General features: G+C 35.1%; 1 protein-coding gene across 1 annotated transcript in view; it reads left to right on the top strand.

Moving 5' to 3' along the window:
• The window catches only part of LRP1B (LDL receptor related protein 1B), a 282,197-nt gene that overhangs the window by 149,957 nt on the left and 117,614 nt on the right, over positions 1 to 14,626 (top strand). Inside the window, 2 exon segments of the mRNA XM_032594106.1 lie at positions 1,576 to 1,695; positions 3,226 to 3,467. Coding sequence (XP_032449997.1) covers positions 1,576 to 1,695; positions 3,226 to 3,467 — 362 coding nt within the window.

Genomic DNA, 14,626 nt, shown 5'->3' with positions numbered 1-14,626 from the left:
ATACATATATACTAAAAATATATGTGTATTTTTAAGTAATCTCTCTGTGCAACGTGGAATCACAACCCTGAGATCAAGAGTCACGTGCTTTACCAACTGAGCCAACCAGACGACACCCTGACATTAGTATAGAGATGAGAGACAAGGAGAAAATGGTGATTCTGGCCAATATGAGACCATGGGAGGGATTTTGAATCCACATCAAAGGGAAACCAAAAAATCAAATAACATCCTGTTCAAAGTTACAGGTGTCAAACAAATCAAGTACATTTATTGTAATGCTTTTTTGATGGCTAAATGCTGATAAGATATACTTTGCCTTATCCCTGGTACAATATTCACTAACAATACAGTTTTCATCTCTTTACCCTACGTTTCAATCCAACACAGAAATGAATTGTTGTGAAAGTACTTAAGTTCATCTTGGGCAAAGTATCACAGTAGAGACAACAGCATCAGAAAGCCTTACACTGTCATTTGCAAGTGTTTGTGGGAAAGTCCTGATCTCTACCACTGAGGCTTTGGAACACAGTTGAGAGTTAAATGAAAGATTATTATTGCTGAGCTTAATCTTGAATTTTCTAATTCAAAAGAAGGATTTATCTCACAGATTTATTACATAATTAGGGCAACTATACATGATATAAGAAGCAGAGGAATTATGCTGAGAAAGCAGTAATTCACCAGAATAACCTGATGTCATTGCTGGCCCTGCTTAAGCCATTAAAATTAGAGGCATGTGTTAAGCCACAGAATATTGCCTGTGATTTATTTATTTATTACTTATGGCGTATGTATATTTATTTACTTATAGACATTCATAGTTTTGTTGTTGTTTATTTTACATAGCCCTTCTGGTAACATCATCACATCGTATTTTTGAAGCCAGAAGTGTGTTACAAAGTGTAGCTATATCTTCGCTTTTTGCCAAGAATTGTGTAAAATGAAGGGAATAAAATAAATGAATAATAATTTAAACCCTCAAGGTACTGACAGTCAAGTAGGGGACATAAATATATGACCACATATATGAAATGTAGTATATACAGGGCTGTAAGAGAGATACGGTGGAGAAACCATGGGATGGATAGTCACTACCATCCCGTGGTGGAGAACAATGAAGGTTTTACTTCAGGTGGATCTTGAGAGATGAGTATAAATTCTCTGTGTGAAGGTGGGCAAGAGGATTATGGGACATTATATGATATGTACAAAGGTATGGACATAGGTAATCAGTTACCCGATTAAAAGGAAACCTAAAGAAGTGTTTGTTTGTTTGTTTGAGTGAATGAAAATACTAAGGAAGTTTGAAGAGGTATTTCAATGTTTTGGTTTAAAAAGCAATCAACAAACACTTGATGAGTTATTATAGTGAAACTATTATGAAAAAATAATTGTTATGGCCAGAAAATATGACACAGCAAGTCACGGACTTGAGATTTTTTAAAAGACAATAAAAGAAATAGCAATAAAAAAGTTGAAGGAAGAAAAATAAATTTGTCTTTTTTGAAATGTGGAAAGAATGGGAGTCTCTTTGGGAGTATGATGATGCTATTTAGAGCTCTTCTCTTCTAGACCTTAATGAATGTTTGGTGTTTGGCACATGTTCCCACCAATGTATAAATGTGGAAGGGTCATATAAATGTGTGTGTGACCAGAATTTTCAGGAAAGGAACAACACCTGCATAGCAAAAGGTAAGGTTTTAACAATTATTTCAAATGCTGTTATAACTGCTTTAAGATCTTATGGGGAAAACAACATTTCATGTTATATTTTAGCCTTAATGCCTGAAAATATAAATAAATCTCTTTAATACTGACCTATTTGCCCAGGTGATTAGTTATCATTCTTATTTAATCTAATCTGGGATAGGTTTTAGACATAACTGTCAAATACATGGTTACTGTTAAGATCACTTCGTGTTTGAAAAATCTATTCAAAAGGAGGGAAAAGTTTAAAAGCTGATGTGATAGAATATAAAGTATCTTTCTTCATCTGCTCTCAGTGTATTTGAGAAATATTTTTATACCAATGAAATAACAGGTTAAAGTTAGCATTATAAGGAGAATGGAATTTTGAGTAAGAGTTTAAAAGGTTTTAAAATAAAATCATGCTTTAATTCAGACCTCCTTTACCTAAGACTATAATTTTAAAATGTGAAGTCAGGTATTTGGAGCTTTTTTAGATATTGATTTTAATGCTTATGTTTTTACTAAATAACATTATAACATATTATTGGTTGTAGTACAACCAATACTACATGTCCATAATTGGACAACCTTCATAGGACAGTTATTATCAGTGGAAAACAACATGATATAGTGGATGGGCTGTAGAGGTAGATGTACTTGAATTTGATCCTAGTATTGCCCCTCCTTTGCAATCTGTAGCATCAGGGAAGTTATTAAACTCTCTGAGCCTCATTTCCTCATCTGTAAAATGTAAATATGAATCCTTACTTTCCATGCCTGCCATAACATAGCTAACATAACCAAATGAGAACCTGTGGAGCTGAACTATACTTAATTGTTTGTTTAATTTGCAGATAGTATATATGCAATTCAATCTTTATGGTTTCATTAATATTTTAGTTAATATATTCAGAATTCACATTAGGGTTTTACTTGTCTCAGTATACAAATGACATTAGTATCGTATTGTAGCTGTCAAAACTTCAAGCTATAAGGACCCACGAGCAACACTCTAGACACATTAATGTAGTAAATGCTGATATCATAATAAAAAATTAAAAAATATTAGAAATACATAAGTATTAGAAGAAGACTCTCTACCTCTTAATTTTAATTTCTTAACCCAAAGCAACTCAGATGCATAAACTAAAATCTCAGGAATGTTTGAGGCTTAATGAGTACACAATGTAACATCTGAATATTGAGAATCAAAGCATTAGAACATAATGCATTGCAATTAATAAAATAGAAATCTCTCTTTATGAATAGGACATATACTACAAACACCTAATTTCTAGCCACAGACTAAGCTTTGCCTGAGAAAACTGACATCAATAACTCTTAGAAGTGTCTAGGTTAGTGTGTATTAGAAATAAGTCATGAAGACTAAAACATGATATAAAGTTGGTTGATTTTTATTAAGCAAGAAAATGTGTTAAGAATAATAATTCAAGATAATTTAAAAGTACAATTACTGATTTTACTTTAGTTGAAATTTACTTTATTTTTGTATTTCATTATAATAATCTCCAGGCTCTGAAGATCAAGTTCTCTACATTGCTAATGACACTGATATCCTGGGTTTTATATATCCATTCAACTACAGTGGCGATCATCAACAAATTTCTCATATTGAACATAATTCAAGGATAACAGGGATGGATGTATATTATCAAAGAGATATGATTATTTGGAGTACTCAGTTTAATCCAGGCGGGATCTTCTACAAAAGGATCCATGGCAGAGAAAAAAGGCAAGCAAACAGTGGCTTGATTGTAAGTAAATAACATTGACTATTTGAAGGCTCATACCTTTCCTCCTTCCTGCTTTTATTGTTTTCGTTTTTGTTTTTTATCTATCACAATATCTGACTATAGGTGGTAACTAATACATTAAATAATTTTTCCCAATATTCTCCCTGTATAAAAATAAAACATTTCCCTACTCATTTATTCTCACAGCTGCGTATGATTTAATTGTATGATACTATGTTTTTGTTTTAATACATTTGCTTTAGCTATACAAGAATAGTAATGAATAATACCTGGTACTTCTAGTGCATTTTATATTTTGTATTATTTAACATTATATTATGATGTGAGTTTTTTTCATCATGAGATGAGATTGGGAATCATTACTTTTTCACATTAGAAAATAAACTGCCAAAAATATGCAGGCAATATTGTTTCATTTTTAACAATATCAGAAATATACTTCTCTTCTAGGGCAAGAAATCAACTCACTTGTGTAACCATTTCTTCTGACTCTTGATAACTATATTTCAGGGAACATCCAAAACAGAGCAATATTTTTTGCTGGTATATGATGGACATGTTGATTATCGTGGTATTCCTTTTGAGAAAAAATAAACTAGAACATTTGTTTAGATCTGTGGTTGTACCCTATCCTTTTTTGTTTGTTTGTTTTAGGGCATGTCAATTTATTGTGTATTTTCTATTTTGAAGTAACCTGGGAGAAAATTGACAGATAAATACTTATTTTTATGGGGCATGGCCCATTCCCATACAACCAAAAAGTCAAGTGCTAAAACAGTAGGATATAATTGAAGCTTTGTATTTGCAAAGAATCAGAAGCACCTATCTGGAAGACTTTACTATCTTTTACAGTGGTATCTACCATAAAAATTTGAACTTCATGAATACCATTTGAATGAAATTTGGAAGGTATTTTTATCAGGTAGATCACAATAATCTGGTTTTAAATGAAGTCATATTAACTTTCTAATTCACCTTAGATTAAATTAACTTGAGTAAAAATCCATATACATCAGAGTTGTTTCTTCAATTCCTTCCACACCAAAACACTGTTTTATATACCACCTTTAGTTCTATTAAGAACAGTTCTAGGAGAAAGCCAAGAAATTTACTAGATCACTCTGTCTTTCTTCACTCACTCACTTGCTATCAGCCAAAAGTTGGTCAGTCTTAACTAGCTTTAGCTTTCTATATCCGTAAAACACAAATCTGCTTTGCAACAACATTGCTCCTATGGTACCATTTCATCTCTTATTAAAATGAAGTGATAAAGAGTATGTACTGTGGAGTTACATTGCCTGGGTTTTAATTTTGTTCTTATTGCTTATTAGCCTTTTAGCTTCTCTGCCCTCTCTATTTCATGAGGTTTTCGTGAGGAATATATATATGTATATATATATATATATATATATATATATATATATGTATGTATATATGCATATACACACATGTACTGTATTATGTTAGTGTTAATAGTTCTTGGCACATAATAAGCACTATATAGATGATTGCTATTAATATGATGACGATGCCGATGATGACCATGATGTTGATGATAATTGACAAGATAATTTTCTCTATGATGCATATTATCACATGAAAAATTATTTATAACTTTTGTCTGAATTTTATTTTCTAAAAATATATCTTGAATTTGATACAATTTTTTCAGTAAAGCTTATTTGATAGTTATTTTAGTTTTGTCCTTGGGGAGATTAATTATAATCAATGCCTTCTAGTAAGCAGAGTTTATTGTAGATCAGAAACCAAATTTGATTACTGTTTGGTAATTAAGATTTTATTCTTAAACATAAAAATATATAAATATATGTGTTTTATGTGTATATTATATGTTGATGTGTATATATTTTAATATTTTAATTTTTAATTTTATGACTGTACTATAGAATCTTTTGTAACTAATGGTAAAGCTATTGATTAACGTTTTCCTCATAGGATGTGAAACCTCATTTTATCTTTTAATGGAAGTGATTACATGTGTTGTATCATCTAGGCTTTGTTTTTCTCTCTTTCTTCAGACCTACCCACAGCTAACAGTATTTACTAGGTACATTTTCTAGGATTCCATCATAGCTGATTAAATGTCATGATTTGAAGATTGGAACCTCTGAGCCATGAGTTTTAGGGCCATGTTCTAGACATTGAGCACTCCATAGAAATTCCAACCAACACACTGCAAACAAAACAAAACTTAAGGCTATACAGATGAGGGAAATCTTTTAACTTCACTTCCTAAATCTCTTTTGTAACCCTGATACCTCAATATTATAAATATGGAATAAGTCCATTCTTAACATCTTTCTTTTTTAATAATTTATTGTCAAGTTACCAAACAGACAGTGTATACAGTATAGTCTTGGCTTTGGGAGTAGATTCCTATGATTCATCACTTACATCCCAACAAGTGCCCTCCTCAAAGTCCATCACCCATTTCCCCACCCCTACACACTGTCCCCCTATGAACCCTCAATTTGGTCTCTGTGTTTAAGAGTCTCTTATGGTTTGCCTAACTCTCTGTTTGCAACTTATTTTTCCTTCCCTTCCCCTACGTTTTCTGTTAAGTTTCTCAAATTCCACAAATGAGTAAAAACATATGATATCTGTCTTTCTCTGACTTATTTCATTTAGCATAATACCCTCCTCCAGTTCCATCCATGTTGTTGCAAATTCATTCTTTTTCACTGCCAAGTTGTATTCCATGTATATATATACATACATACACACACCACATTTTCTTTATCCATTCATTAATGGATGGACATTTGGGCTCTTTCCATACTTTGGCTATTGTTGATAATGCCACTGTAAATACTGGGGTGCATGTGCCCCTTCAAAGCAGCATCCCTGTATCCTTTGAATAAATATGTAGTAGTACAATCGCTGGGTCGTAGGGTAATTCTGTTTTTAATTTTTTGAGGAACCTCACACTGTTTTCCAGAGTGGTTGCACCAGTTTGCATTCCCACCAACAGAGAAAGTGGGTTCCCCTTTCTCCACATCCTTGCCAACATCTGCTGTTCCCTGAGTTGTTATAGTTAGCCACTTAACCAGTGTGAGGTGGTATCTCAATGTGGTTTTGATTTGTATTTCCCTGATCATGAGAGATGTTGAGCATCTTTTCATGTGTCTGTTAGCCATCTGGATGTCTTCTTTGGAAAAAGTGTCTATTCATGGCTTTTGCCCATTTCTTCACTGGATTATTTGTTTTTTGGGTGTTGACTTTGGTAAGTTCTTTTTAGACTTTTGATACTACCCCTTTATCGGATACATCATTTGCAAATATCTTTTCCCATTCTGTTGGTTGCCTTTTACTTTTGTTGATTGTTTCCTTTGCTGTGCAGAAGCTTTTTATCTTGATGAGGTCTCAAAGGTTCATTTTTGCATTATTTCTCTTGCCTTTGGAGACATGTCAAGTGAGAACTTGCTGTAGCCAAGATCAAAGAAGTTGTTGCCTGTTTTCTCCTCTAAGATTTTGATGATTTCCTGTCTCACTTTTAGGTCTTTCATCCATTTTGAATTTATTTTCATGTATGGTTTAAGAAAGTGGCACAGTTTCATTCTTCTGCTTGTTGCCGCCCAGCTCTCCCAGCACCATTTGCTGAAGAGACTTTTTTCCATTGGATACTCTTCCCTGCTTTGTCAAAGATTAGTTGGTCATACATTTGTGGGTCCATTTCTGGGTTCTCTAATCTATTCCATTGGTCTATGTGGCTGTTTTTGTTCCTGTACCAGACTGTCTTGATGATTACAGCTTTGTAGTACAGACTAAAGTCTGGGATTGTGATACCTCCACCTTTGGTTTTCTTTTTCAACATAACTTTGGCATTTTGGGGTCTTTTGTGGTTCTATACAAATTTTAGATTGTTTCTTCTAGCTCTGTGAAGAATGCTAGTGCTATTTTGATTGGGATTGCATTGAAGGTGTAGATTGCTTTGGGTAGTACTGACATTTTAACAGTTTTTGTTATTCCAATCCATGAGCATGGAATGTTTTTCCATTTTTTTGTGTCTTCTTCAATTTATTCATTAGTTTTCTATACTTTTCAACATACAAATCTTTTCTCTTTGGTTAGATTTATTCCTAGGTATATTATGGTTCTTGGCGCAGTTGTAAATCGGATCGATTTCTTGGTATCTCTTTCTGTTGCTTCATTATTGGTGTGTAAAAATGCAACCGATTTCTTTATGTTGATATTATATCTTGCTACTTGCTGAATTCATGTATTAGTTCTAGCAGTTTTTTGGTGGAGTCATTCAGGTTTTCTGTGTAGAGTATCATGTCATCTGTGAAAAGTGAATGTTTGACTTCTTTCTTTGCCAGTTTGGATGCTTTTTATTTCTTGTTGTCTGATTGCAGAGCCTAGGACTTCCAACACTATATTAAACAAGTGGTGAGAGTGGACATCACTGTCATGTTCCTAATCTCAGAGGGAAAGCTCTCAGTTTTTCCCCATTTAGGATGATATTACCTGCGGGCCTTTCATAGATGTCTTTTTTGATGTAAGGTTATGTTCCTTCTATCCTGACTTTCTGGAGGGTTTTTATTAAGAATAGATGCTGTATTTTGTCCAGTGCTTTTCTCCATCTATTGAAAGGGTCATATGGTTCTTATCCTTTCTTCTGTTACTGTGATGTATCATGTTGATTGATTTGCAAATATTGAACCAGCTCTGCAGCCAGGATTGGGCTTGATCATGGTGAATAATTCTTTTCATATACTGCTATATTTGATTTGCTGGTATCTTGTTGAGAATTTTTTATATCCATGTTCATGAGGGATATTGGCCTCTAACTCTCCTTTTTAGTGGGGTCTTTGGTTTGAGAATCAAGGTAATACTGGCTTCAGAGAATGAGTCCAGAAGCCTTCCTTCCTTTTTTTTTTTTTTTTTTTTTTTTTGAAACAGCCTAGAAGAATAGGTATTAACTCTGCTTTAAATGTCTGGTAGAATTCCCCTGAGAAGCCATCTGGCCCATGACTCTTATTTGTTGGGAGATTTTGATAACCAACTCAATTTCTTTGCTGGTTATAGGTCTGTTCAACTTTTCTGTTTCTTCCTGTTTGAGTCTTGTTAGACTGTGGGTGTCTAGGAATTTGCACATTTCTTCCAGGTTGTCCAGTTTGTTGGCATAGAATTTTTCATAGTATTATCTGATAATTGCTTGTATTTCTGAGGGATTTTTTGTGATCTCTCTTCTTTCATTTGTGATTTTATCTATTTGGGTCCTCTTTTTGAGAAGTCTGGCTCAAGGTTTATTAATGTTGTTTGTTCTTTCAAGAAACCAGCTCTTAGATTCATTGATCTGTTTTACTGTTTCTTTTTTTTTTCTTTTTTTTTTGGGGGGGGGGATTCTATATTGTTTATTTCTGCTCTAATCTTTACTTTTTCTCTTCTTCTGCTGGCTTTGGGATTTCTTTGCTGATGTGTTTCTAATTCCTTTAGGTATGAGGTTAGGTTCTGTATTTGGGAACTTTCTTGTTTCTTGAGATTGGCCTGGATTGCAATGTATTTTCCTCTTAGGACTACCTTTGGTTCATCCCAAAGTGTCTGGACTGTCATGTTTTCATTTTCATTTGCTTCCACATTTTTTTTTAATTTCTTCTTTAATTCACTGGTTGACCCATTCATTCTTTAGTAGGATGTTCTATAACTTCCATGTATTTGGAGGCTTTCCAAAATTTCTCTTGTGGTTGATTTCAAGTTTCATAGCATTGTGATCTGAAAATATGCATTGTAGGATCTCAATCCTTTTATATTTGTTGAAGGCTGTTTTGTGACCCAGTATGTGATTTATTTTGGAGAATGTTCCATATGCACTAGAGAAGAATGTGTATTCTGCTGCTTTTGGATGAAAAGTCTTGAATATATCTGTTAAGTCCATCTGGTCTAGTATGTCATTCAGAGCCACTGTTTTCTTACTGATTTTCTGCCTAGATGATCTGTCCATTGTTGTAAGCGGAGTATTAAAGTCCCCTACAATCACAGTATTGCTATCTATACATTTATTTATGTTTGTGATAAATTGATTTATATGTTTGGGTTCCTCCACGTTGGGGGCATAAAAATTTATACCTGTTAGTTCTACTTGAATGATAGACCCCTTAATTATAATATAATGCCCTTCTTCATCTCTTGTTGCAGTGTTTATTTTAAAAATCTAAAATGTCTGATATAAGTATAGCTACTGCAGCTTTCTTTTGACATCCAGTAGCATGATAGATGGTTCTCCATCCCCTCATTTTCAATCTGCAGGTCTCCTCATGTCTAAAATGAGTCTCTTGTATGGGCGGCTGGGTGGCTCAGTTGGTTAAGTGTCTGACTTCGGCTCGGGTCATGATCTCACAGTTCATGATTTTGAGCCCCGCATCAGGCTTCGTGCTGACAGCTCAGAGCCTGGAGCCTGCTTTGGATTCTGTGTCTCCTCTCTCTCTGCCCCTTCTCTGTTCAAGCACTGCCTCTCTCTCTCTCAAAAAATAAATAAACCTTATTGTTTTTTTAAATAATAAAATGAGTCTCTTGTAGGCAGCATATAGATGGCTGCTGTTTTTTTTTAATCCATTCTGATACCCTGTATTTTTTGATTGGGGCATTTAGTCCATTTCCATTCAGAGTGATTTTCCTATTCAGCACATTGAGTATTTCATGCCACTCCCTTCTGTCTTGCTAAGTTTTAGTAGACAGGTCTACTACTACCCTTATGTGTTTACCCTTGTAGGTTAAGGCACATTGTCCCTACCTGCTTTCAGAATTCTCTCTTCATCTTTGTATTTTTCCAGTTTCACTATGACATGTCATGGTGTTGACCTGTTTATGTTGATTTTTAAGGGAGTTCTCTGTGCTTCCTGGACTTGAATGTCTGCATACTTCCCCAGATTAGGGAAGCTCTCAGTTATAATTTGTTCAAATAATCCTTCTGTCCCTTTCTCTCTCTTCTTCTTCTGTAACTCCTATGATATGGATATTATTTTGTTTCATTGAATCATTTAGATCTCTAACTCTCCCCTTGTGGTCTAGTAATTTCCTTTCCCTCTTTTTCTCAGCTTCATCATTTTCCATAATTTTATTCTGTTTCACCTATTCTCTCCTCTGCTTCTTCCACCACTGCATCTAGTTCATGTTGCATGTCATTTATAACATTTCTTAATTCATCATAACTATTTTTTAGGTCCTTGATCTCTGTAGCAATAGATTCTCTGCCATCTTCTATGCTTTTTTTCAAGCCCAGCTATTAGTCTTATGACTATTATTCTAAATTCTTGTTCATATATATTGTTTATATCTGTTTTGAGCAATTCTCTAGCTGTCATTTCTTCCTGAAATTTATTTTTAAGAGAATTTTTCCATTTCATCATTTTGGTTAGTTTTTTATCTTTTATGCGTTTTAATAGCTTGTTATGTGTCCTGTACCTGTGAGTACTACTATATTAAAAAGGGGTCACACACTCCAGAGCCTGGCATTTCAGTGTTTTTGGAGTTGCATGCACTCTGTTGTTGAATCTTTGGTTGATTTATCTCACTGCTCGTAGTAGTGGACTGGACCTTCCGCCACGTGTGCTTTGATTTGTTCATTGAAGTAACCCTGGAAGAAAGGAGAAAAGTGGGAGAAGAAACCTTATCCCACACAAAGAGAAAAATGACAGGGGTGGAAAAAAAGACCAGGCAGAGAATCAAAGAAACTATAAGGCTTAACCCAGAGAGAGAGAGAGGAATGTAAAGAAGGAGATACAGAAAAGGTATAAAAAGAATAGAGTAAAAATTCCTGATTAAACAAACAGACAACCAGAACAGAGAAACAAAGAATGAAAATTATATATATATATATATATATATATATATATATGAAATAAGAATTGACCAAAAATCAAATCAGAAACTGAGGCTCATTCCAAAGGAGGAAGAAATAGAGAGTAGAAAGAAAAATAAGGGAAAAGAGAAATAGAGTAAAAAGAAAAAGGAAATATAAATAATAATAATTTAAAAATTAAAAAAAAAAACAGACATCATACAAAACCTCAGGACAGTTGTCCGTTGGTATCTGGAAACCAGTGACTGTGCTGTCTGTGCTGGTCTGGAGGAGAGGCTGTCTGGTTTGGTCAGTGTCAGTGCCATTCTGGTAGATAAGCAGTTACTTGGCACAGGGTTTGGTGTAAATGGGTGCCACCTCCACTGGGGGCCACTGTCCTGTTTCCTGAAGCCCCACTATGTTGATAATGGGGAGAAAAATGGAAACACCCCAATCTCTCCTGTCTGGACTGGGTGTCTCAAACCAAGCTGTTTAGGCAGCCCTCACAGAGTAGCCTGGGCGGCCTGCTTGCCCTGCTCCACATTCTCCCACACCTCCTAGGTGCTCAGCTGGGATTCAAAACCTGATGTCTTAAAGGACCCTGCTCTGCAGGGACCTGGTTCTGGAGTACCGACACTCTGCCCAGTTGACAAAGGGCCTCTGGCTGGTGCTTGCAGGGTCTTTTGTCCTGGGGGGTGGGAGTAATCTACCCACTTCCCACAGTACTCAATGGAGGGGACTGTTCTCTCCCAGTACATCCCCGAGGTTACTTTTGTGCCCTGGGGCCAGTTCCCCTCTCCACAAGGCACAAATACATGCTGGCTCTGGTCCAGGGAAACTCACACAACCCTGAAAACTCCAATCATTACCTTCTAAGGCTATTTGCAAAGTAGAAACTGGCTCTCTTAATATTTCCATTCCCCAGTCTCTGGTACAGAGAGGTTTTCCTCTTCTCCAAATACAATGCCACACTTCCACAGCCTCTCTCTTCCTTTTGTTTCTCCACCAAAGGGGTTCCCCACTTTGGGCCTACACAGCCCGTTTTATCTCTCCCAATTTGCATACATGCACCTCTGTCCACCCAAGCTGTCTCCTTCTACCTGTAGAGATTTTTTTGTCACTCTGCAGCCTCTATTTCTCACATTCCAAGGGTTCTGGCCTCAATACTGCTGTGTTTGAGGGATGCAGGAAATTCTGCCATCTTCTCAAAGCCAAGAGACTTAACATCTTTTTTTTTTTTTTTTTTTTACTGATTATTTATTTGTAAGAGAGAGAGACAGAGACAGAGTTGAGTGGTGGAGGGGCAGAGAGAAAGGGAGAGACAGAATCAAAAGCAGGCTCCAGGCTCCAAGCTGTCAGGACAAAGCCTGATGAGGGGCTCAAACTCAGTAACAGTGAGATCATGACCTGAACCGAAGTCAATGCTTAACCTACTGAGCCAGGCACGTGCCCTGAAGAGACTTAACATCTTAATTTAATGAATAATGTGAATTCTCAAATGATTAAATGACTCCTCTATGCCCATTCAGCTATATTGTGACCAAATTTAGAGTTTAACCTGAGTTAACTGTTACATCTCTTAGTCTCTACTTACTTATTCGAAAAACAACTATCATATCGAAGTAGGAAATTTCTAAAGTCTCTTCCAGATAGTAAATATATATGCTTTCCAAAAAAATGTATGGCATAGTTTATGTCTATCTAGTTGTTTACTTGGACAATTTGTATTTATTCCTCTGAAATTCAGCTTACGTATAAAGATTTGATGTTTCACCCCTCTGAATTACTCTGCCATGTATCTGCTTTTTTATTTTGTTTTTTAATCATTCTCCAGCTAGTCATCCAATAATTTAATGAGCATGAAATCTATTTCATCTTCTAAGTTTTTATGCAAATAAGAAATGATACTGACCTGAGAATTCCCCACCCTTTGGAAAATGAAACTCAAGATTTTTCCCAAATCTGAATATGGAATATTGGTTTCTATCTCTGAATCCATAGGTGAAAGAAAGCAAAATACAAAAATGAAACTATGGATTTTTACTTAAAACTGCTTTATCAGTGAACCAAATGGAAGAAGTTAGCCATGTGATAGTAGGATGTCTTGAAAGCATATTTACAGTTACTAAAAATATTGGAATATTTCCATCCTAGTAAAGTGTAGGAAAATAGTTGTATCAGAAATCAAAAGAAGACTTACTCAGACAACTAAATGTTAACTGAAGTCCATTCCAAAGAAAGGTAATTTTCAATACGATCTTTTTTTGGAAGTCGTGAAGGGAATAGTCTTCTGTAATCTGTGAAAATGGCTTGAATACTAATTATGATTATAAATTTAAATTTCAAATGCAGGCTAAGTTATTTATAGATAGAAATGCTTATGATTTTCTAGCCCCCTGGGCTATACAAAATGGATGGATTTTTTTTTCCTTTAAGAAAATTAAATAATTTAAAACTTAAAAGGCTGACATGATTCAATCTATATGTAAAGCATAATGAGATTTCTGAATTTAAATTTTAGTAGTCAGAACAGAATATGATAGCATTATGCAACAATTGTACATACTTTCTGGCAATTTATCATTTCTAGTATGAAATGCTGTACAGCAAAGTACAGAATGACAAGCACTGTAAAGTAGGTCAATGTTTGGAAAAATGCAAATTATTTTAAAAATACAGATTCAATTTTTACCATTAAAGAGCTAAATATTCCTGAGCAAAACAAATGGTTTATCTGATTTACCTGATTTTTGAGAAATGAATATGAGATACCATTTTGGGCATATTCTTTATTGTGGCAGAGGAGGATGTTCAGAATGAACATGCTTACACTTTTATTCATTAATAATCATATCTTTTCCTCAACAAGTTGATTAAGCAATTATTTTTTCCTGAAAGCTTTTAAGAAAATATCCAACTAAGTTTTATTTCATAGGTTTCAATTTTTTTAATGTTTATTTTTGAGAGAGATTGAGAGCACAAGTGGGGGAGGTGCAGAGAGAGAGAGGGAGATAGAGGATCCATAGCATGCTCTGTGCTGAGAGCAGACAGCTCCATGTGGGGCTGGAACTCACGAACTGTGAGATCATGACCTGAGCCAAGGTTGGACATTTAACTGACTGAGACACCCAGGCACCCCAATAGGTTTCAATTTTTTTTTATTTTTTTAATGTTTATTTTTGACAGAGAGAGAGGGAGAGGCAGAGCGAGAGGGAGACACAGAATCTGAAACAGGCTCCAGGCTCTGAGCTGTCAGTACACAGCCAGATGCGGGGCTTGAACTCACGGACAGAGAGATCATGACCTGAGCCGAAGTCGGACGCTCAAACGACTGAGCCACCCAAATGCCCCAATAGCT

This window comes from Lynx canadensis, chromosome C1 (genome assembly GCF_007474595.2).
Source record: "Lynx canadensis isolate LIC74 chromosome C1, mLynCan4.pri.v2, whole genome shotgun sequence".
NCBI lineage: Eukaryota > Metazoa > Chordata > Mammalia > Carnivora > Felidae > Lynx > Lynx canadensis.
Note: the sequence above shows the minus strand (reverse complement) of the source record. Positions and strands in the feature narration are given on the sequence as shown.